Raw genomic sequence first — 25,608 nt, forward strand, 5'->3', positions numbered from 1 at the left:
CAGAAACTCGCTGCTCCGTCTTTTGTTGCTGCATGTGTTTCCCAAGGGTGCTGCAACAAAGATCTCACAGTCTGGGGGCTTCAAATAACAGAAATGTCTTTTCTCACAGTTCTAGAGGTTTACCTACCCCATCTTCACATGGCATTGTCCCCATGTGTGTGTCTCTTCTTTCAAAGGAAATCAATTATAGTGTATTAGGGACCATGTTAATCCAATATGACCTCATTTAAAGATTACATCTTCAAAGACCCTATTTCCAACTAAGGTCACATTCACAGGTGTCAGAGATTACGCTACCAACATGTCTTTCTGAGGGGCCCAGTTCACCCTCTCTTCTTGCTTAGGCAGAAGAATACAGAGCACCACCAGAAATCCCACAGTGAGATCAAGGGACCAAGCTGTCATTTCTGAACAGATTATTTGAAAACCTTCACGGGTGTCTCCAAAATGCTAAGGGAATGCATCGTCCTCAATCTGCCATGGCCCCATCATGAAAGGCACTCCCCAAAAAATTGCCACATCTCATCACCAGGGTAAACCCGTGGCCCATGATATGTAGGTCAGCATCGCACACAGGGGAGGAAGAGGAACCAGGGTTGCGTTTTATAAAAACTCAATCGACACTAACAAAGTGACCAGCTGGCCATAAAGCACACTTGCAGGGACAGCAGGCTTGTCCAGAGTGAGGCAGAAAAGACAGGGACAGCTACAGAGGGCAAAGGTGGAAGAGAGTCAGGCCCCAGGTAAACTTGTCCAGGTAGGAACGTGGGGAGGAAAGAAAGGGTGAGTCACAGGTGCAGGAGTGAAGTGCCCGGCTTCACAGGGGTTTATTAGAGCTTTGTCACGAAGGCACGACGTCATTCAGGGAGAGGTCTGATGGGAGGGGAGTCCACGGTGGATGAGCAGGACCTGAGACGCCTGTCCAGATGCTGAGTGGATCCCCAGAGCCACACACCTGGGGCCGCAGTAAGATGCCTGCAGTGACTATTCCCTAATCCAGGGGTCCCGCGAGTATTCAGAAGGGCTGGCTCCCAATTTCTGGTTGAGACACAGGCAAACAGGACAGACCCCTGCCCACGGACACAGGACCCAGCTGGACACAGTCAGTGACTCCCCAGCTATGTGACCACCTAGGATTTAATTAGGGCACAGGAAAGGCCCTGGAAGATCACACACGGCCAAGTGGGTTGTTCCTCTTTGGGAAGGATCTTCCGGAGAGCCGGGACTGTGAAGACAAGACCTCACTCAACTCTTCCCCAGAGGTTTGGAAATCCACACTGACACACAACGCCCTGTCGGCTGCGGCATCCAGGCCCTTTGCTCTGCACAGAAACATTCTCAACACACTGTGGACACTGGTTATCGGATGCTGATTGGCACCTGTAGCTCACACTCATCCCAGATGTCTAACAAAAGTTCAGAATACAAAGGATAGTAAGAGTCACCTGGGGCAAGCAGTTTGGGAACCTTGGACCTGTGCCAACCCATCTCACAGAGGAACACACTGGACACACACGGGACCACAAGAGGACTGTTCAGTTGAATGGAGATGCTAAGGTTCAGAGAGGTACAGGGACTTGCCCAAGGTCACAGAGCTGGTTAGTGATCCAGTTAGCTCTCCAACGAGAGCTCCTAACACAGTCCAGTGCTCTGTGAACCACCTGGGCATTCTCTCTTGTCAATTTGCACAAGAAACAAGAGGCCATCCCCCACTCTTCTGCCCTCCCATGACACTCTGTAAATCCGGCACGTGCTTTATCACAGGCCCACCACAGGCTTCCCGTGTGTGCATCTCCCGGCAGGCCGGAAACTCCCTGAGGATGGGGTCCCACCTTCCTCCCCCTCTTTCCCAAGTGCTCAGCACAGGTCTGTTTACAAGTACAGACTCAACATGGGCCAAACGTGTTACAAGGAAATTAGGACACCACATGAGGTGGGTACCATTACTTTATTACTTTAGGAATACTATTATTTCTGGGATACAGATCTCTAACAATGGAGGAAACCACTAAAACAAGAGAACCAAATAGAGTGAACACAGAGGTATCAGGACAGATACTTAACAATCTCCCAAGACCCTCTCACACCTGGCACTCCTGGGCAATCTGCAAACTTTGCACATGAAATAGCACCGACAAATAGGACCGGGCCCTCTGCTCACCAGGAAGGACTTATGTGGACTTCACCAAGGGTAAATCCCAATGAGCAGGTAATGCAAAACAGTGTCCGTACATTCAAAGACTAAAATCCAAGGACATGCTGAGTTATTAATGAAGAAAAAAGACTGACCGTTTTAACCCTATCTTCAGAGTTCACATGCAGAAATGATAACTTACTTATAAAAAAATAAACAAGAGTACATTCCGAGACTCAATGAAAGAAAAAAAAAAAAATAGCATGTAAATGGCACAAGTTCATGTCCATTTCCAGTTATTCAGAATCCTAGAAGAAGGGGAGAAGCAAAGCCAGGCGCAGTGGTGCACACCTGAGGACCCCAAGTTAGGGCCAGCCTGGGCAAATCCGTGAGACCCTGTCTCAGAACAAAATTACAAAGTGGTAGATGGGCTGGGGTTGTGGTTCAGTGGTAGAGCGCTTGCCTAGTATGAGGCACTGGGTTTGATCCTCAGCACCACATATAAATAAATGAAAATAAAATAAAGGTCTATCAACATCTAAAAATTTTTTTTTAAAAAAAAGTGTTTGGGAGTTTACCCAGCATGTGTGAAGCCCTGGGTTGGGTCCCCAGCACAGTAAAAAAAAAAAAAAAAAAAAAAAAAAAATTGGGGGATGGGGGGAGGAAATGAGCTGATACAGTGAAGGGGATCAGACTGAGAGGCCAAAGCTCTGGTTCTTGGCACAAGTATGTGAGTTTACAGCAAGTCACTTACACGTCTTGAACCACAAACTCTTCCATCAATCAACTACTTCATCTTCTAGGACCCCAGTGACCAGTCACAGAAGCACACACCTGTAATCCCAGCACCTCAAGCAACTGAGGCAGGAGGATCACAAGTTTGAGGCCAGCCTTAGCAACGCAGCAAGACCCTGTCTCAAAATAAAAAAATAAAATAAAATAAAGGGCTGAGGATGCAGCTCAATGACAAAACAACCTGAGTTCAATACCCAATACCAAAAAAAAAAAAAAAAAAAACCACACACCAAACTGTATAGAGAACACCATTTGCATCTACTATACACTTAAGTTCACTTTAACAAAGTGACAGATTTGGGGCATCAGCTACAATTAAGTAATTTCTACAGGGCAGGGGCCAGTCTCTTGCCTGGAATCTTTGGAAGGACCTCTTGTTACCCTAACTGCAAAGTCCTCCTTGCTCAGTGCTGCGAGGCTAAGACCTCTTGTTCTGTGCTGCCAGGGGGTGTAGTAATGGCAGCCAGGAGAAGGCAGGCAGCTGCTGGCCGGCAAAGGTAGGAGGAGGCTTATCTGCACAACTTGGGGTGGAATGCAAACAGTTTAGGAGGCAGAGTCCTCTGTTGGAGGAAGCTGCTCTACAGGGAGCTGGGATCCCAGAAACAGTCCAACTTAACATGCTCCAAAACAGTGCTTTACAGCCCGACTCCACTTAATATTAAGTATGTGAGCGGGTGGCTTATGGCCTGCCCATTAGATCATAGATATCTCCTAAGTCCCTATGATTTGCCAGGCAACAGGGGACACAAAATGGGTAAGGCCTGAGTTCCCTACTCTCAGTCTCAGGACTGGGAAATGCAAAACACTGGGCGGACAGACACTAAAGAGAGAGTTCCACTGCAAACTAAGCATTATAAACTAACGGACGCGGTGTCTGGGGAACAGAGATTCAGAATTGGCTGTTTAATTTTTGTTGCTCATTTTTTTCTGTACTAGGGAATGAACCCAGAGCCTCCTGGATGCAAGGCAGGCACACACAGCTATGTGCCCAGCCCTGAAATTTTAAAATTTGGAATGGCTTGGGAAAGATTATACAGAGGTATATGTTGGCTGGATCTTCCAAGTAGATATGCAGCATTCAGAGGAACAGCATCCAGGCAAAGGGAACAGCATATGCAAGTGAAAGCCAGCCATGTGGCCATGTGAGCCAACAGGGAAGCCTGGACCACAGCTGAAGGGTTGCAGCATCTGAATGTCCACTGGAGAGAGAGGAGAGGAACACAGCTTCCTTTAAATAGTCAGGGGAAAAAAAACAGGAAAAAGAAGAGTCAAAGAGTCCAGGTCAAAAAGAGATTAACAGATATATTAATCAAATGAAGTAGACAGACTTTCTCTGGATTCTAATTTGAACAAACCAATCAATCCCTAGGACTAAACCCAGGGGTGCTCTAACACTGAGCTACATTCTGGTCATTTTCATTTTTTTATTTTGAAACAGGGTCTCACTAAGATGCCCAGGCTAGCCTTGAATGATCCTCCTGCCTCAGCCTCCAGAATCACCGGGATCACAGGCATGTGCCACCATGCCCAGCTTACTCACACTCTATTTTGCTAAACAGTCGGATCAATTCTGTCACCAATTGGATTTTGGATGATTAGGAATCCAGGCTAATCTCTGGTTAGTATCATCAATGTTGTCTACTGTACATGTGTGTATGTATGTATCTTTAAAAGTTCTTCTGTCTTAGAGAAACATTCTAATACAATGATATGATTCTTGGGATTGACTTGAAAGTAAAGCAGGAGGTAAGGAAGGGCTGGGAGGCAAACAGGATGAAACAAGACGGGTTACTTGTTAATGATACACGGTGGACTCCAGCGACCTCTACCTTAAACTTCATACATTGTATATGCCTGCGATGCTACACTCTCTGTTGTAGTTCATTATACTGTACCACTGACATTTTCCATAATAAAAAGTGAGAGATGGGGCTGGGAAAATGGCTCGGTGGAAGGGCATTCGCTGGGCATGTAAGAGGTCATGGGTTCAGATTCCAACACCACGAACAAATTTTAATTAAAAAATAAAAAGTGAGAAAGAGAGCTGATAAATGCCTGCTAAAGGGTTTGTTCTTGGTCCTATAAGACTGGTTTCTCAATGTTGGGTGTAAAGATGAATCATCTGGGGAGCCTGCTAAAATGCAGATTTCCAGACAGCCCCGCCAGAAATTCTCTTGCACTAAGTCCAGATTAAGGCCCTGAAATCTGATTTCTCAGAAAAACTGGAGATTATTCTAAAGTTGGTGGTGGTGAGGGTCACATTTGGAGACACGTTAGTCCTGGGACTAGGAAGTACCGAGGTCTATGCCAAAACACATCTGTGTTAAATTATCCTTCTGATGCACTGTGAAAGGGCCTGAGGGGAGGCAGGAAAGCGGAGGCTGGAGGAGGCAGGAGGCTGCCACACGAGTCAGGGATCAAGAAAGTCTGTGGCAGCGGGGCTGGAGAGGAGTGAATGGTTGCAGAGACATTTAGCAGGACAAATCAAGGGACCTTGTAACTGACTGGGTACAGGGTGGAAGAGAGAAGCCTCAGGAATAACCCCAAGTGTCCCCCCAGTACCCAGGCCTATACCTCTTTGTGTCCCCAGCAGCACAGGGCGCAAAATCCTCTACACGCCCAGAATTCAAAAACTTGGCTGAGCGAATGAATGAAATCATCTACTTGACCCTGTTCCTACAGAACAAAAGGGTGACCACCTACGATGCCAAAGGGAAAAAGATGTCGGTGGCCATTTCAAACAGGAAGAAGGAAAAATCCACTCCCACACCAAAATGTTACCAAGTGCAAAGGGCAGCGCCAAGGAGGTGGGCCACTCCTTCCTGTCTCTACAAACTGAGCAAATGCTAGCCCAGTCAAGAGGTTCACCGGAACCGGCACCAACAGTTAAAACAAGAACCACGCGGTCCGGTCAATTAAAGTAAGATTCATTCAATACAAATAGGAACGAAACACTGAAAATGGGAAATCAGCTCCAGCAAACTGTCTTTCAGCTTCTTGGTGCAGAAATTCAGCCCAAGTTGATTTAACCTAGGGAAAATCATTCAGGGATGGCAGTGACCGTTGCCCCCATGAATTTCTGGGCAGCGAGAACTTTTGCCATGGAGAAAGGGCGGCTGCAAACACCTCTAGGGCGTCAGGAGGAATCACCTGCCCTGTATGTCATGCCTGTGCTCACAAATGTCTAAGGTGGTACATACCTGTAATCCCAATGCCTTGACAGGCTCAGGCAGGAGGGCCGCCCAGTTCAAAGCCAGTCTCAGCAACTTACCGAGACCCTGATCCACTTAGGGAGATCCTGTCTCTAGATAAAATATAGGGTTGAGGATGTGGCTCAGGGGTAGAGTGCTTGCCTGGCATGCACAAGGCCCTGGGTTCAATTCCCAGCACCACAAAAAAAAAAAAAAAAGAAAGAAAGAAAACAAAAATCTAGATAAATATAAAAAAGGGCTGGGATGTGGCTCAGTGGTTAAGCACCCCTGGGTTCAATCCCTGGTACCAAAACAAGGAATGTCTAAGGGCTCCCCTGCAGCCTTTGGAGCCAACTCAAGGATCCCTGGCATTCCAGTCTGCCTCCCGGATCTATTTCCCTCTCTACTCCACAGGAACCTCTGCTCAGTCAACTGGGACGAGGGAAAAGCAAAAAAGTCACAGGCACTGGCTCCATATCTGGCTGTACCTCCTCAGCAAGTCATTGAACTTCTCTGGGCCTCAGTTTCCTCATCTGTAAAAATACATGCTGTCTACTTTACAGTTGTCAGGAAGCTCTAAGGCTGTGGATGTAAATGTTTGCACAGTTCCAAACAGGCCCTGTGAAAACATCAGTAATCCATAATATCTACTCCATCTACTCCCTCCTCTGTGTCCAAGCCAACTCTAATGGCCTAAGGGACCTCCTCCTTCCCTGTCACCATCCCTGGTCCTGACCATGCTGACCATCCAGCTGGTGAAACTCGGCCTCCTACCTAGCAGTGCTCCGGTGACCCTGCTAGCCCTCAGGGATCATCTTCTCCTCTGGAGTTTCAGCCCATTCATTCTGGCCACTGGTCAATTCCCTGACAATCAGTAAATGCCCCTTTGTAGTCTTCCTGGTCTGTTTTAATTTCTGCCCCATCTCTTCTACCAGAGCAGTGTGATCTCTTTATATCTCCAGTCTCCAGCATAATTACAGTTTGCCCTGTTTTGAAAATATCAATGTCAAGACATGGACTGGGACACATTGGTACCAAGAATCATTATCCAATCTCTCTCTCTCTCTTTTTTTTTTTTTTTTGCGGTGCTGGGGATTTGAACCCAGGGCCTTGGGCTTGCAAGGCAAGCACTCTACCAACTGAGCTATATCCCCAGCCCTATCCAATCTCTTGATCTTGAAAATTAGGCCAACCTGTGTTAGACAGCTGGCATTTATTTCTGTCTGGCTCAGGGAGCTAGAGTTCCTAATTTCTGGTACTCGGTCAACCCTGCAATCACAGGCGCCTTGAAGGCAGCCAGCAGGAATAGTAGCCACTAAAGACAAAGGTTGCTTGTTTGGGGACCGCCACCCCAAATCTATGGAAACGAATAAAAGAAAGATCAAAACATGGTGAACAAGAGAAAGAAGCAGAAGGGATGCCCAGGACAGTCTCCAAGTTCCCTGGCATGCTAATCCCTATTACCTGTGAGAAATACACTAAAGACATGTAAAGAAAAAACATTCTCAAAAGTTCCTGATTGTTTTTCTTTTCAGTTCTAAAATGGCTTTTAGAGATGAAAGGCACCACAGAAATAATTGTGCTGAGATATGACCTGGGCCAAGTCTCAGCCCCACCCCACGAAGGGATGGTCCCAGCAGCTAATCTGACCTGGGGAACCTGCCCCCATTTTGCCCAGAGATGAACACCTGACTCAGGAAGAGAAGAAACCCGAGTGCCTAGGTTGGCGGTGAACAGAGATGATGGTGTGGGTGTCACTGGACCCTGGGACAGTCAGGGATCACAGGGGTCAGCACCTACATCCAGCACAGGAAGTGACGGTGGCAGAGGGCAGAAACCAAAAGCAAATGGAGGAAGCCAGGTGCAGGGAGGAGACTGGAAAACATGTCCAGAGAAAGGCAGGAACAGGCGTCCATATGGCCACAGAGGGACAGGGAAGCAATATCTGGAGACCTGAGATGTGCTTTCTGGCTCTTCATCACTGGACTGCTGGACTATGATGTGCCTGGGACAAGTGCTCTTCTACTTAAACCAACGGGGGTGGCTTTCTTTTCCTTGCAACTAAATATGCCCTGACTATAGCGCTGTCCCTCAGGCTAAGCTAGAAACGTCCCCCAGGAGGACCCTCTCATACTCTATTTCAACCAACAGCAACTACTTAGGTCTGATTTATTACTGCTGTAAGCCCTTCCTCTGGAAGGGGGAGGGGTGGCAATCCCTTTTAAAGCTGGACTGATTCTACCCCGGCAGGGCCCATGTGTGCAGCTCCACAAGACGCATCTAGTTGGGTCAGCTTATCCATTCCCTGAAAGCAGGAGAGCTACCACATCAGTAACTCTGTTGCTAAGGCAACTGCTTACTTTCCATATCAACTGCAAAAGCGTTGCCATGGAGACACATATACAAGAAAAATTCCTCTCTCCAGCCAGGGACCAGATGGCAGGGAAATGGCAGAAGTCCTGGGGTAGGGACTTTGCTAAATGGGATGTTTGCTGGAGTGCATCTCTCTCACCCTATCAGAGAGGTAACTGCCCTGAACACATTCTGAAGTTGCATCCTGGCTACAAAAGTGAAGAGGTGAGACAGAGGTTTGACTTCACCTTGTTTCTCAAGGGAGAAGCAATCCCGAAACTCTCTTCAACCATACCTGTGCACTAACGTGTCCCACCTTTTGGCCTCTGACCCAACTTCTCCATCGCACTTAAAATTCATCTATCAAACTTTCTACCTGAAGGTTCCATTTAGAGAAAAAAAAAAAAAAAACCCTCAAATTTAACATAGTGGGAAGAAAATCTTTGCTAGAACTCCTCTCCCTCCTCCCAACCTGATTCTGGACCAAGCCAGCTTCGTTTCCATTATTTCTTATGGCACAAGCCACAGAAAGCTGCTTCCCCCTCTGCTCCCCTTACATATCTCAGCCGGGCGTGATGCCGCACATCTGCAATCAGCTACCTGGGAGCTGAGGCAGGAGGATCACATGTCCAAGGCCAGACTCAGCAACTTAGTGAGGCCCTAAGCAACTCAACAAGACCCTGTCTCAAAACAAAAAGGGCTGGGGATGTGGCTCAGTGGTAAAGCACCCCTGGGTTTAATCCCCAGTACCAAACAAAACAAAAACCCAACCTTGGCGCATCTCATTCTCCCATTTCTAATATATTTCCTATGGGCCTTATTTCTGTTCCTTGGAAATTTGGGGCCATGGCCACCTCCAGGGCCTTGGCCCTTACTGTCCTTTCTGCCCAGATCTTTGCACAGCTGCATTCCTCTCGCCATTTAAGACACAGCCCAGTCAGCTCCTCTAAGAAGACCCCCACTCTCCTCCCCACCCGTCTAATTTTCTTCACCATATATATTACTATCTGCTCATAGATGGACCCGCTGTTTCACACCACCTCCTCCTCACCCAGTCCCACCCTGTGGATAATCCAGATCATCCAGTGACCCTGACAGGTTACCACTTAATCTTCAGCGCCCAGAACAGCATCTGGTCCTCCAGGAACATTCGTATCATGAAGGAACCACTGCTAAAATGACTTGCCAAGTGCAGTGACATACGCCTGCAATCCAGCATCTCAGGAGGCCGAGGCAGAAGAACTGTAAGTTGAAGGCCAGCCTCTGCAGCTTAGCAAGACCGTCTCAAACTAAAAAATAAAAATGGCTGGGGATGTGACTCGGTGGTAAAGCGCCCTGGGTTCAATACCAGGAAAAGAAAGGAAAAAAAAAACCTAAAATGACCGAGGCAAGGCATGTGAGGCATGCGTGAGGCCCTGGGTTCAATCTTCAGCACCACGTATTAATCCATTAATTAATTTGCAAGGGCAGAATCTATATTTTTACTTTGCAAACTAAGTATTCTACCAGGCCTCAAAAGCACAGCTGCGGATGCTAGTTCTTGCTTCAGGATTGCATCTATGGAAGACTCGAAGGATCTGGCGGGCAGCAAAGTATTCCAGAAGTGCTTAGGTGACTCTGTGGTCCGGCGCCATGCCAGGCAGCCGGGACTCCGACTCCCAGATTTCTTTCCCTCCACGAGAGCCGTGATCAAAGTCAGCATTCACATGACTTGGCCTTTCCCTCTAAACACAAAGTACATGCAAATGTTGTGCTAGCTGGGTGTTTTCTGTCTAATGGCATTAGCTAAGTCACTTATCAGTCCAGTCCCCAGAGGAGGACAGTCACGGGCTTCCAGAAGGCACTTCGTAGAGCTCCTGTAAATGGAAGGAAGCACTGAACCCAAGCCCGATGGGGCCCAGAGGACATAGCACACCCCTGTGAGCGTGAAGGAAGGGAAGCCAGGGGACCCAGAGAACCACTCCCTGGAGAAGCAGCACCACCCTCTGCCTGTATCCACCGCCTCCTGCTGAGTTCACAGTGAAGGTACTCAAACAGGCAGGCGCACTCTCAAAATCAAAGCCCTCGTGTTCTCAGAACTGTCTGTAATCTTACACAGCGAACCATCGAGTTATTACTAAAAGAATAACTTTAGATGTTACTCTCCACCTTCAACCATTTACTGCCTTGCTTTTCTTCTTATCATACTTGGCACAGACTACATCTCCACCTCTATCAAGCTATTGCTTTTGAAGATATTAAATGCAATTTAACCAGAATATCTTGAAGCAAAATGCTGGTTAACTGGAATGTTTAGAAAATGGGTCAGCATCTCTGCTTTACTTAAGTTACCAGGGCAGTTTAAAGTTTTCCACTCAGCATCCTCACTCTTCCACCAAGTCCCCATTCTGATTGACATAACTTCTCAAACACCATTTCTTTCCTTGTCTCTGGTACTATTCTACCACATTACTTGGGTTTGCCAACACAAGTCCCATAAGCATCTAGACCTCTGTGGCAGAATATCCCATGCTCAGCCAGGTGTGGTGGTGCATGTGACTCAGGAGGCTGAAGCAGGAGGATCACAAGTTAGAGGCCAGCCTGGGCAATTTATCAAGACCCTGTCTCAAAAGAAAAAGGGTTGGGGATGTAGTTCAGTGTAGGTCCTGAGTTCAATCCCCAGGACCATAAAGAAAAAGAAAAAAAGAAAACCTCATGTTTACTTAATAACAGAACCAAACTGAATTTGGGGTTGCAGTGAACCCAGCTATGACTACATTTCCCAGCCTGCCTTGTTGCTAAAAGAGATCATATGATTGATTTTAGCCAATGACATACAAGCAGAGTGCTGGGTTTCTGGGAAAGTCCCTTCACACTACTATCTGGGCAGGACCCCACCTTGGTCTTTCCCTGCCTACCCCTTCCTGCTATCTAAAATGAGAACAGGCCAGCTGAAGCCACTGTGGGCCAAGAAGAGACTTGAGAATGGAAACCGGCAATGCACCAAAGCCGGCAGAGCAGAAAGACCAGAGACGGGATCTCGGCTCAGTTCCTCACTTGCAGCTTGTTTAAAATCAGTACTCTCTGGACTTTCTATGACAAACCAGTCAAGCCTCATCCTAACTAATCCATTCTTGGGAGTCTCATTCCCACACCCAAACAACGCCCTGGGCACAATTTACTCAGGGTTTCCCCTTCTGTAAGAAGAACTCAAAACTTGCACATTGGATACCCAAGGTCCTAGGTAAAGTCCCAGCACCAAGGGGGGAAAAACTAAAAAAACTTACCCACCATGTTTTATCTCAGCCTCGAATGCCCCTCCCTTGGGAGGGAAAGCCACCCTGCTCACTTTAGAAGACACTGGTCACTCAATGCTCAGGCACACATCTGGTAATTATGGTGATTTACCTTTTAATGGGGGGGAGGTAACCAAGGATTGAACTCAGGGGCGCTTAACCACTGGGTCATGTCCCCAGCCCTTTTTTGCATTTATTTAGAGACAGGGTCTCACTGAGTTGCTGAGGCTGGCTTTGAACTCATGATCCTCCTGCCTCAGCCTCCCAAGTTGCTGGGATTACAAGCGCACACCACGCCTGACCTACCATTTATACTTTTTTATTTTGTATTATGTTTCCTGTTTCTTTGGAATGCAAACTCCTAACGCAAGAACAGAATCTCACTTCTTACTTTAACTTCGATATCCTCAAATAATTCTACTGAAAAACCAAATACACCGAGGACCCCTGAAGTTCCCAAAATGGCAGCTACCAAGATACCAATGGCCTACTAACATGAAGGCATTACAAGGAACAACTTAAATAAAGGCCACAGTCTAAAAATGAAATCCAGTATGAAGTAACGAATATGGCCAAGGTCTCCAGCCTTACAGAGCTAGTTAGAGAAGCAGCAAATAAGTTAAACCTGATGAAACCAAAACCTGTGAACAAAGACCTCTCTAGTAAACAAGGTGGCATCAACGTAAACACTATATTACCTTTAAAATATCTACATTCATCTTGTTTCAAACAGTGGTAGAATTTTCCATAAAACATGAAACTTCCATTATCTTGCCAACACTTAAGAGCATTAAGATGTAACACCAAAAAACAACAACAACAACAACAAAAAACGAATAACCCAATCAGTAAATGGGCTAAGGAACTGACACTTTACAGAAATACAACTGATCAACAAACATGAAAAAATGTTCATCATCTCTAGCAATTAGAGAAATGCAAATCAAAACTATGCTAAGATTTCATCTTGCTCCAGTCAGAATGGTAATCATCAAGAAAACAAGCAACAATAAGTGTTGGCAAGGATGTGGGGGAAAAGGTACACTCAGACTGGTGGGACTGCAAATTGGTGCAACCACTCTGGAAAGCAGTATGGAGATTCCTCAGAAAATCTGGAATGGAACCACTATTTGACCCAGTTATCCTACTCCTTGGTTTATACCCAAAGGACTTAAAATCAGCATACTACAGTGACACAGTTACATCAATGCTTACAGCAGCTCAATTCACACTAACTCAACTATGGAACCAACGTAGGTGCCCTTCAAAAGATGAATGGATAAAGAAAATGTGATACATATACACAATGGAATATTACTCAGTCTTAAAGAATCAAATGATGGCATTTGCGGGTAACTGGATGGAACTGGAGCAAAATAAGCCAAACCCAAAAAACTGAAGGCTGAATGTTTTCTCTGATAAGTGGATGCTGATCCATAGTGGTGGGGGGTGGGGGGGACTTTGGATTGTGCAGAGGGGAGTGATGGGTGGGGAAGGGGAGTGGGAACAGGAAGGATGATGGAATGAGACGACGTTGTCACCCTATACAGATGTATGATTACACTACAGGGGTGACTCTGCACCATGTCAGCCAGAGGAGGAAGTTGTGCTCCATGTGTGTACAATGTGTCAAAATGCATTCCACTGTCATGGATAACTCATTAGAACACGTTTTTTAAAAAAAGAGAGACCATTCAGATGACCTGGGTAGGGCTCAGAAAGGGAGTGGATTCCTGTAATCCCAGTGGCTCTGGAAGCTGAAGTGCGAGGATCGAGAGTTCAAAGCCAGCCTCAGCAAAAGCAAGGCACTGAGCAACTCAGTGAGACCCTGACTCTATCAAATGCAAAATAGGGCTGGGCATGTGGCTCAGTGGTCAAGTACCCTGAGTTCAATCCCCAGTACTCCCCATGCCCCCCCCCCAAAAAAAAAGAAAGAAAGGGAGTGAATTAAGGGCTGGGGTGTGGCTCAGGGGTAGAGTCTGTGTAAGATATGCAAGGTCTGGGCTCCTTCCCCAGCACTGCAAGGAAAAAGAAAGAGGATGGATTCATTCAAATACTCATGACTTGTGCAAAAAGCAAAACCTATGACCTCCTGTTTGAAAACTAGGAGGTCAGTGTGCCAGCTTCCTATATCATTTACTGCAAAGATTACCCTGCAGCTAAAGTGATTTCAAAGAGAAACCCCAGTGCCGCCTCAGCTCAACAGGGAAGGTTCAGAAAACAATTTGTTGGTTGGATCTGCAAGCAGCGTTGATGAAGAGGCATCTGGTAGACCTACTTAGATGCCACAAATCTCTGCCAAAAAGAACACACCAGTCCTCAACAGCTGGGGGGAGGGGAGACACTGACACACGCTAATGGGGTACTGATCCAGACACCTTGTAGAGACCCTTATCAAGCTCACCAGCATCTTCCTAGGAAGTCACTGCAGAAAAGCAATGAGACAGGGAACGGACTAAAAAAGGGGATCAGAGCACTGAAGTGAGGGCTTTTGCTGGAGACAGTCCACCAGCTAGGAGGCCGTGGGAACAACTCAATGGGCATGGGGCTCCACAGGCATCAGGCACAATACAATTTTGTATCCTTTAAGCACTTAGTATAGCAGGGACTTCAAAAAGCTTTTTGAATGAATAAATGTGCAGACAGCAATAATCAGTAGGCAAGAGCAAGACAAGAGAGATGTGCCCCCAACCAAGGCATCCAATGCCTGGCGGGATCAGGAAGGGGCAGGGTCTAGGAGGAGCCCGTGGGCAGGATGGGCCAGGAACATGGACAAGGGAGGTGCAATGACTTCTTGGGATCCCAGAGGAAGCGGGCATGAAAAGCTTCCTATTACAGGGTGTGTGACATAGGGGTCTATTTATTTCAGGGCCAGCAGAGTCCTTGTTAAAGACTCAGTCTTCTGAGGTGACCCAGTGGACACAGATTACAGAAAGCAGCCCACCCACTGGGCACTGGGCACTATAGGTGAACAAGAGGCCACTTTCTGGCACAGCAGCCTCTGACACTGTGTAAGGCACAGGGCTGTCCCTGACCCCAGGACCACAGAAGCATCTTCTATACCTCATCAGATCTTTGCACCGTCGGACGACATTGCCCTGATTCTTAGGAATTCACCCATCAGGGACAGACTGTACTGTCTTTCAAAGAGAACTGTTTATCCAAAAAAAGAAAAACAAAAATCAGTTGTCTTCTTTCTAAAATGATTGCCAATTTAGACAAGTATGTTGACCAGTGTCACAGGAAACGGATATGCTCTAGATTCCAAGAGGAGGGACTCAGAGGCCACTGCACAAATGGGGGCACAGCCGCCACCTCATTTTCAAAACTGCCTTTGAATGCTGGGTGTGGCAGAGCATGCATGTAATCCCAGCAACTCCAGACTAAGACAGGAAGATTCCAAGTTCAAAACCAAGCTATGCAATGTAGAATTTGTCTCAAAATATAAAACAACAAGGGCCTAATAATGGTAGAACACCCAATATGGGTGGGATCCTGCAAGGCAGGGGCCTGGGACACAGACTGAAAACCAGAAGCCCCAAAGGCATCCGCATGCTCTGTTAAGGCAAGACCTTTACACCTAATGACCGAGACAAAATTTGGCTCCATCTCAACAGTAGAGGCTATTCTCCGTGTTTACTGTATCTCTATTTGTTCTCTGTATCTCCTGTTTATCCTGCACCTCCAGAGCTCATTTGGCATCTACTTGAGATACCTTACCCACCTATAGCCCAGATTCACAGCACACTTGGAAAAGTACACAGAGATCACCTCTGATGACCACTAAACCGAAGGTAGACTCCAGCACCAAGGTTAAGCACCTGCCCTGTGCAATGGGCAGGAATTAGGGGGAATGCCCATTCTTCCACTTACTTGCTGTGTGGCCTCCAGAAAGTCACTTAACCACTCAGAGCTTAACTCCTCACCTAGTGTGGGAAGGAAACCAACAGGACCTACTCCACCACGCGGGTCCACCGCTGTTACAGAAAGCCAGAGGTCAGTCAGAGGCCCTAGGAAGAAAGTGGTCAGGGCACATAGTGCACGCCTGTCATCCCAGCAACTGAGGCTGAGGCAAGAGGATCACAAGATCAAGGCCAACCGGGGTGACTTAGCAAGACCCTGTCTCAAAATTTAAAAAGGGCTGGGGACCTTCCTCAGCTCAGAGGTAGAGTGCTTTTGCCTAACATGTATGAGCCCTGGGTTCAACCCCAAGCAAAAAAAAAGAAAAGAAAAAGAAAAAGAATCTAAACTAAGCAAACAAAACCTTAGGGACCTCTCCTTAGAAAAACATAATAACAGTATCGTGTGCACTGTTGCCAATGATTCCAGGTGGTCAGTCACCACAGCCTCTGACACTTAAAGACACCCAGGTTAAAACCGTGAGCAGCCGGGTATGGTGACACACACTTGTAATCCCAGTGGCTTGGGAGGCTGAGGCAAGAGGATCACAAGTTCAAAGCCAGCCTCAGCAATGGCAAGGTGCTAAGCAACTCAGTGAGACCCTGTCTCTAAATAAAATACAAAATAGGGCTGGGGATGTGGCTCAGTGATCAAGTGTCCCTGAGTTCAATCCCCAGTACCAAAAAAAAAAAAAAATGAGCAGCTACCAACTCCTCTGCTTCTACAGATGAGGAAACTGAGGCCCCAAGACAAGCAGGTACCTCCAGCACCAAAACTAGAACCTGGAGTCCTGCTTCCAGTTCAGCCCTCTTTCAGCCAAGCTGCCTATGTTTATAAGCTAAAAACATATTCAAAGCACTTGTCCCTGCGTATAATAAACATACTTTTGTACAGAGTTTCCTTTACCAAACTTCAGATGACAATAATGTTTTCTGTTAGCGTGGCAAGAGGGGAAGTAAAGAAAAAAACACAGAAAAGAAACACACATAGCTGAGCAATTATAATTCAGTGTATAAAAAAATAACTGCATTTTATTTCTCATTTATGAGTAGCCTAAGAGGTTGGTACCTTACATTCCAAACTAAGACCTATATTTAGAAAGCAGAAAACAACCTTGCACTTTAAAACGGCCTTGATTGATTTCGGCAAAGCGCATCAACAGGTGAAACCATAAGATGAGAGGTGGACATGGAACTTTAAGAGTCAAGAAGGGCTGACCTCATACGAACCCAGGGCTCAACCTCAGCATCCCTGGAGCCGGAGCAACCAGGTTTCAGTACAGACATGACAACATTTGTACATGACGCTCTGGGGGGAAGAAGGACCCAGAAGTCAGAAGGTGACCCAGACTTTAGGGTTTACTGCCACTGGAAGGGTTAGAGAAGCCAGTTCAATGAAATCCCGAGGCCAAGGGATGGGTGTCTTTACCAAGGGCACGGATGGGACAGGGCACAGAAGTGCTGGCCACTGAAAACCTCAAGGAAACGTGGCAACCCAGGGCAACTCATAAACCACATCTGGACCCTAATTTAACAAACATTTTGCAAACAATCAGGGATATCTGAATATGGGTCTCATATTAGGTGACATCAGAGAATTGGTAATTCTGCTCAGGGGACACAGGCAATGCAACTGTCCAAGAAGTTATCAATTATTCATACACACACTAAAACACGTTGAAAAAATGACATAAGATCTAGAATTTGCTTTAAAAGATTTCAGCAGCAGCAACAAAGAATGAACGAAGCAAAGTGGATCCTTGTTAACCATTGGATCTGGATGTGGGTCACCCGACAGTCACGCTAAACACTCTACTTCTGTGTATGTTTGAAAATGTCCATGATTAAAAGGTAAAAATAAAACTCTATCTTTTGAAGTCTTTTCAGAGATTAGAAAAAAAAAAAAAAAATACAGAAGCAAGCCAGGTGTGGTGGCACCTGCCTGTAATCCCTGCAGCCTGGGATCAGGCTGAGGCAGGAGGATCACGAGTTCAAAGCCAGCCTCAGCAATGGCGAGGTGCTAAGCAACTCAGTGAGACCCTGTCTCTGAATAAAATACAGAATAGGGCTGGGTGTTGAGTGCCCCTGAGTTCAATCCCTGGTACAAAAAAAAAAAAAAAAAAAAAAAAAAAAAAAACCAAAACTGTCTATTTTTCCTTGATTTATTCAAGAGAAAATGTTCTTAAAGCAACCTGATCATTGAAGAGAAGCCAGAAGGACCTCTGGTTCAGGGATTCTCAGACCTGGCTACACATCAGAAACGCCCACGAAGCTTATCTCTACTACCAATTTTCCACAACCTGCCTCACACTCAAACTCTCCATTTCCCTCTGAGCAATGATCATTGTTTTTAAACGCCACCAGAGATTCTGATGAAATCTAGTACCTTCCTACTCCAACAGCCCAGCCAAACAGTTGTTCAGCAGGGTTCGTGTTCCAAGCCCTCGGGGACAGATCACACAGGATCCCCCCTTCTCACTGCTGTGCCAAGCTTAACGAAGTTCTCCACTTAAAGAAAAAGGGAATACCCAACTTGGTGCAAGTCATTTGCAAGGCTTTGATGTTCATTTTCATCAATGTATTTCTCACCAACATCTGAGAATGCATTTAGTCATTTGTGTTGAGGTGGAACTTTACTGGGGGAGGGAACCACCACCAAGTAAAATTCCCTGGAAAAAAAACAAGTGTACCTGAATAGCCAAATGGGCTCTCACCAAGCAAGAGATCAGGGGGAATACCTTTCCTTTTACTCAGCGAGCCCAGGAAAAAACCCCAAGTGAACCACCCAGGGCCAGTACCCTGGAAGTACCTGGCTACACCTGAGCATACCTGGGTTACCTGAGCAAACCTGGTAGTCATGCCTCTCAGCAGCCACCATCTGACCCCTGGGTAACCAGAGAAAAGGGAGAAAAGAGGAAAAACTCACAACTCTAGCCTTGTTCTCAGAGTATCACCAATGCTGGGAACAAACTCCCAACCACAAAACTGATCAGGAACATGTTAATACAGGTCAGCAAGGCTAGGAAGCCAGTACTCAACATTCACAAGATTAACGATCTCAAGTCCTTAAAACCACTCCCTTTCAACAAACCCTATCTGCGTTTATCCAGATTGACACCCATCACCCCCCCACACCAAACATGACTCCCAGCGGGGCAGGGAGGGGGTGGGAGAATATGGGAGTTCCTCCAGGTGAGCCGTCACACCTACCGCCCAAGTCCAGCTTGCCACTCCCAGGGCTCCAGGATGAATAATCCTCACAGTCTGGCAGCTCAAGGTGGAGTTGGTGTTTAACATTTCAGACTGTGTGTTTGCTGAGTTACTTTTATGTGCACCAGCATTATGGCAAACGGATGCAGGCATGCTGTAACCTGCAGAATCCTTTACATCAAACTACAAGTCCTGTCCACTACTTTATCGGTGACAGGCTCTGGGATCCTGATGGGCAGGCACTTCCCTTCTCTAAAGTCTAAGTCTGGATTGCTTGCTCAGACCTTTCCTTTTTTATCACAAGGACCCACCTATTCAGAAACCATAAGTTTCATAGCCTGGGTCTTTACTGGGGAGCAACGAATCTCTTAAATTTCTAGAATATCTTGAAGCACTCAACAGAGCTGAGTCCAGAGGTCAGTCTCCAAATGGCCGATCTGAGAAATGGAGGGAAGGAGCTGAGCTCCATGGCACACACCTGTAATCCCAGCCACTCAGAAGGCTGAGGCAGGAGGATTGCCAAGCCCAAGACCAGTCTGGGCAACTTAGCAAGAATCAGTCTCAAAGTAAAAGAGTAACAAGTACTGGAGATGTAGCTGAGAGGTAGAGTGTACCTGGGTTCAATCCCTACTCAAAAAGGAAAAAAAAAAGAAAGGGAAGAAGTAGATGCCTGAGGACGAGAAAGGGCTTCACTGACCTGGGACTTCTTCATTTAAACTGGCACCCTGGGTATTATAGCTACTTAAAAATAAGGACCTGCGGAAGGAGAGCCCAGAAGACGTGAACGTGCACATCTGCACACTCCATCCCATCGGAGTCCGGCTACTTGGTGGCCACCCTTCCTCCTCCCAGACACCACCCCCACCCCACCCGCCTGGAACATGCACTCTGGGCGAGCAGCGTGTGGACACACACACACGTCCAGTCCGAGCCAGGAGAAACGTGGCTGTCCCACCTCCTCATACAAATTCTTCCACGTCAAAGACACGAAGAATATCCTCAGGCTCAAAATCAAACAGAAACATGTTTCTGGAGAGAAAGACACGAGGACCCCAACCCTGCCTAGCCACAGGCCCCACACAAGGCAGTCCTGCACCAGAACTTGAATGTGCACGAACAGCAGGACACCAAGGCTGGAAAACACAGTGATGAGAACACTCTGTGGATGGAGCTTTTTCTGGCAATTTATTTTAACCATGGAAACACTGCTTTCCAGAGCTCCTATCTCTGGTGCACCTATTATATTCCTTAACACACAAGTAAAGCAACTTATTAAAATCGTCTTCTTTTAGCCAACCATGAAACGCAAGCTAAGAATTTAAAGTCAGAATTCAACTGTTTTAAAAGTCATGCTGAGCTGGGCATGTGGTGGATATAAGTTCATTTTTGGTGGAGAAAAATATGCAATAAACTGGTTCCAGACACAAGAGCCTTACCTGACTCCTCTCTTTGTCCACTTTCTTAAAACACTTATTCAATGACAAATTATGTCTCACGGAGTTTTTCCACCCAGTAGGTGCATTCGCAAAATACGGAAAATGTTCCAAGATCCAGTTGTAGATATCCTTCACTGGCAGGCGCTTGGTTGGAGAGTCCTCAATGGCCATAAATATGAGGCAGCTAAAGGAGTAGGGGGGCTTGCAGTTGGGGTTCTGCCTGGCATCGTAGGGCATGTCAGAGTGGGCTGGGGATGGAGGGGTGTCGTCGTCCAGGTCCTGGACGGGGCTGACACTCCTGAGGACCGACTCCCCAAAGCTCTTCAGCAAGTTCTTGCTCTCATGCAGCCAGTTCAGGTTGGTCAGCTCTTCATCTTCCATGGTCCCCTCTTCTAATCTGATGTCAGGCAGAGAAAAGTCGAGGTCATCGTCTTCCTGAAGGGCCTTGGAGAAACCACTGCCCCGGTAACACTGACTCAGTCCACTGGACACACTAATTCCTGAGCTTTCTGGCTTCTTACTGGCAGGCATGACTGGACCCATTTACGTGAAGGCTCCTGGAAGAAAGAAAAGCAAAGACAGATACATTTGTAAAACTCAAATCACAAAGGCAGCACGGGTCTAATCCTCCCGCTCCCCCAGCCCACCGAGCCTCCTCTCTAGGTCCCAGCTACATAAGGACCCCACTTCATGACTCCCACACTGAGCCACACAAACCCACAAACCCACCACACAGAGACAACACTAGCAAGAAAAATCAGTCCACTGTTTAAATAGCATGGTAACCCAATATTCCTTAACATAACTGAAAATAATTACACCATCTTTAACGTGCAAGTAAATCATAAAAAGAATGAGAAATTTCACCATCTCCCTAGATCTACGAAGACTCTCACCATGACCAGGGGGAAATCAATTATTACTTGGTGTCCTGGTTTCTCTGTAATACTTGAAGACATAGTATATAAAATTCTTTTGAGCTTCATGATAAACGACAAAATAAGTACAAAGGAAAACTCCTATAGCTTTGTGCAACCAGTCTCACTGTTTATCTTTAAAAAAAAAAAAAAAGGAAAATACCTATGGCATTTATTTTATTATGTTTTTGAGATGGGATCTCCCTATGATGCCCAGATTAGCCAGAATAGCTGAGATAATACGTGTGCGGCTGCTGTCCCCAGCTAAAAAATACGTATAAATTAAGGCCAATGGTTCCAGATTGAATTCAGTCATTTCCATATAAAGATCAACACAAGGAACTTGGAACTAAATCTGTGGCCACAGGGACCATTAATTTGGTTGTTTTAACCAATTCCCCCCACCCCACACGAGTCATGACCAAAATCTGCAAACTTTTCAAACACAGCCTCAGCAACTCAGTGAGGCCCTAAGCAACTTAATGAGATCCTGTCTCAAGATAAAACATAAAAAAGGGGTGGGGGGGTGGCTCAGTGGTCAAGCACTCCTGGATTCAACCCCTGTTACCAAAAAAAAAAAAAAAAACAAACTGCAAACTTAAAAACATTTGACAAGTCTGAAGAGGATGACAAGGAATTTTGTGGATTTGAACTTGAGTATGAAGCACATAAAATTTTATTGGGACGCCACACCCAGAATGCAAAAGCAAGTAATTTCAGACAAATAAATGGGAATGAAAGATAAGCCATTAACTAAAATTGGAACTTGTTGGGGAGAGCAACTGGCAGCTTCAAGGCAGGAAGACAAATTCAACAAAAACTGTTACAGTATTCTATTCCCTCTCCCCACCCACCCACCCAGAACCATCCCTATTTTAATCAGTGACCCAGAACAGGGAGTAATATATCTGATGAGAAAAACAAACAAAGAGGTGGCAAATCACAAACAGAACAACCCCCACAGATAAAAAGGACATTCAACCCCCTAGCACTCAATATAAGCTAGAAGAGTGAATGTACCGAAAGTCTTCCACTCTCCCTTTGTACCGCCCAAACAATGTGTTTAGTTTATGAAGTGTCTGTTTTTAATTTTTTTCTCTTGAGTAAAAAGATCAAACGCTTTACCTAGAAAAATGAATGAACACATCAAAAGCAGAGACAGAAGCATTCTAAGCCTCTAAATGTCCATTCCCACCACTTCTGAATTAACTGCCGCTTCAGCTTGGCAAGCTCTAGCTTGGGCTTCTAGAAAGCGAGAGAGATGTGGGCAGCAAACCACCAGCCAAGCACAGCAGTAAACTGCAGCACTTTCCCTCTTCCCTAAGGTAGACAACCTGCTAGACCGGTGGGAGGGGCAGCTCTCTGGAACTGCTGCCAGATGTCCATCTTTAAGGAGAGAAAACTCCAATGGGGCATCATGGCCCAACCCAGGCAGGACAGACCAGATGCCTTGGGTTCATCCACTGGAGTATTTCTCTCTGTCTGACAAGGAAGCTACTGAGTTCTACATGACACATGCTAATTAAAAAAAAAAAAAAAAAGCTAGTATTTCTAGGTTTGGGGATAGGGCAGACCTCTGTCCGCTATTGCTTTTAAACTATTTATGAATGAATCAAAGCCAGGTTTGTCTCAAAAGTTTCCTCAGACCCCATCAGAAAACGTCCTGATTTCCAGTACATCCACAGAGTAGACACAAAAGAGAACTACCCAGCCACTGAAGTCAACTTCAGCTCCAAATGAAAGTTTTATGTCTCCTGAGCTTCTAAACAGGAAAATTATATCATGGCTGACAGTAAAGTAATTTAATTGCACTGTTGCTATGACAACACGCTGCTCTCTTTCTTTTTAATTTGCTTATTTGTCAGTAGCTTCCCAAAGGAACTAACACGCTATTCTCCATGTTTTCTTTTGTTTTAAACAAACATCGCCAGAAATGTGGTTATATTAGGAAGAAAATGGCACTTTCAAGAAAAGAGGGTTTGGGGGTTCCATACCCTCGGATCATTTGTCTGTTTTGTGCTCCCCACAGATTCTCTGCGAACTGCATCCCAATAAATCCCTCATTTTATAGTAACAGTATGGATGGATGCTGATCACTAGTTTCATGTTAAAAAAAAAAGAAAAAGAAAAAAAAAAAAAAAACAGTTCCCAGAAACCACAGCTGAGGAGTTTTCCATTATTATACGCTACATAATCGCCAAATCTTTTTTTCCTCCTATTTGGTGGAGCGGGGGGAGTCTGGATCATGTGAGCCCGCAGTTAAGCAAACATTTTTAATCTGCTGCCAATAAGGTTGCTCCACCAGATTCGCAATTAGTTTTCACTAGTGACCTCCTTACAACTTTTTAGGCTTGTTATTGGCTTACATTCCCTCTACACACAAAGACACGCGCATACCCTCTTTTGTACTCTTGGGTTTTCTAAGTGACTTGTTTTCTTTATATATATATATATATATATATATATATATATATATATATTTTTTTTTTTTTTTTTTTTTTTTTTTTTAAGGAGAGAATGCAGCGGGAAGGCTGAGTTTCTTGCCTGGTATCAGAACGTCTCCAAATAACTGACAAAGACGTTACGGCCCAGCTCTGAACAGATGTTCCATGTGAACTTTAAAAAGTTGAGAAATTCCTCCCCAGTGGAGCTGGGCAGTCTGGAGTTTGGGGGCCCGGGGACAACCCCCCCCGCCATGCGCGCGCACGCACGCACGCGCTCCACTCGGGTCTACTGTACTTGTCAAAAACATTTCAAGGGGACCAGCGGAAGCGCCGATTGGCTGCTTCCTGCGTCAATCAGCGCCGTTGCCAAGCGACGGGGAAACTGCTCTTCTCCGCGCACACAGGGCAATTGGGAGCTCGCATACCTTCACTGCCGGTCAGATGTCATAAACCTTTTATTGGCTGCACGGCGGCGAGCCTTAAAAACAGATCAATAAAAGCCCGCCGACCCCCAACTTATCCGGAACCCAAGACGGGTTTCAAGGAGACGGGGTGAGGAGGGGTCGGGCCTTGGGGGTCTCGGGAGACGTTCATTGCGGGTGCCAATCTTGCACAGTTTGGGGGGAGGGAATCTTTGTTAGGAGCCTGTTTTTCGTCTTGGGGTCTCCCCCGGATGGGCACCCCTTCCCCGACCCGAGCCGCGGGGATCCGGTCTCCGCAGACAATACCAACTCTGCCTCTGGGGTCTTTTCAGCAACCGAGGCACCAGGAAACAGCCCGCACGTCGGGGCAGGAAACTCTTCGGCCCGGGCAACTTCCCCGCTCCGGGGCTCAGCTCTCCCCGCCCGGCCAGGCCCCCAGCCCGGCCCTCACCAGCAGCCGCGGAGTCCCTGGTCTTCCGAGAGCGCCGAGGTAGTCACCAGGGCCGCCGCGGACGAGTCCCCCGCCCGCGTCCCCCCAGCCCTCGGGCGCCGGCGGGAGCGAGCCGCAAACTCACCTGGCCGGAGCAGGGCACGGGGGCGCGGGGGCGCCGCTGCCCTTCAGCGGAGCCGACAAACTTTCGCGGGCGCCCAGCGGGCATCGCTTGGTGGCCCCGCTAAGGACGCGCGGGCGCGGCGCGGCGAGCCCGGGGCGGCGGGCGGCGGGGGGCGGCCGCGGGCGCGGGCGGCAGGGGCGCGGGGGTCGCGGCGCGGCATGGGACCTGCGGCGTCCGCCTGGCGCGCCGCGCGTCCTCCCGCCGGCCCCGCCGCTCTCCCCGCCCCGTCCCGCCTCCCGCTCGCCTCCGCCGCGGCGCGTCGGGCCGGGGCGCGCCGAGCGGCGAGAAATTGTTTCCACTGCAAACAAAAAAAGGCGACACATGACCAGGCAGGAGGAGGGGAAGCGCGGGGAGGGAGGAGAGCCGAGGGGAGGGACGGAGCGGAGGGGGCGGAGGGAGCCGGAGAGAGGGGAAAACGTGGGCCGGGCCGCCGGCGGCCTGGGGCGCTGGGCGCGGACCCGCCGGGGCGGCCCCTCGCCTCCCCCGGCGCCTTGGCCTGTCCTGGGCCCGGCGCCCCGGCGCGCCACGAGCGCAGTCCGGGCCTCGGCCGGGCAGGGCTGCGCGGACTCATCTTCTGCCTCACCGCTGGACCCAGGAGGTCGGCGTGGGCTCTGCGACCAGGGGCAGCTGCGGCCGTGGGCAGCGGGACAGGTGGGGCGGGCGGCGCGTGGCCTGTCCCCTCCCCTGGCTCGGGCCGCACGGGCGGGCCGGCGCTGCACAGCTGGCAACGTGTCGCCCGGAACGCTTCTACCCCATCCGCATGCCTTACATGGCTCGAAAGTAAAAATAAAAAGAATTACGATGCGAGCGAGGCTTATGAGGGTGAGGAGATTCCACTTCTCTCAACTACTGCGTCTTGGCAGAGCTCCCAGGGCCGCCCGGACCCTCCTCCGGCGCCCACCCCGTGCCCCGGGAGCAA

The 25,608-nt window shown here is 47.6% G+C and overlaps 1 protein-coding gene across 5 annotated transcripts in view; it reads right to left on the minus strand.

Annotated features, from left to right (window-relative positions):
* The window catches only part of Foxn3 (forkhead box N3), a 380,976-nt gene that overhangs the window by 192,167 nt on the left and 163,201 nt on the right, over positions 1-25,608 (minus strand). For 2 of the 5 annotated variants that reach the window (XM_047537211.1, XM_047537212.1), the window contains exon 3: positions 20,293-20,849. In XM_047537211.1, coding sequence (XP_047393167.1) covers positions 20,293-20,835 — 543 coding nt within the window. In that variant the 5' untranslated portion in view covers positions 20,836-20,849. Of the gene's footprint in view, positions 1-20,292; positions 20,850-22,334; positions 22,358-24,650; positions 24,961-25,608 lie in introns of those variants that run through there. The other 3 variants (XM_047537210.1, XM_047537214.1, XM_047537213.1) reach the window with 3 other exon arrangements.

This window comes from Sciurus carolinensis, chromosome 2 (genome assembly GCF_902686445.1).
Source record: "Sciurus carolinensis chromosome 2, mSciCar1.2, whole genome shotgun sequence".
NCBI classification, from domain to species: Eukaryota; Metazoa; Chordata; class Mammalia; order Rodentia; family Sciuridae; genus Sciurus; species Sciurus carolinensis.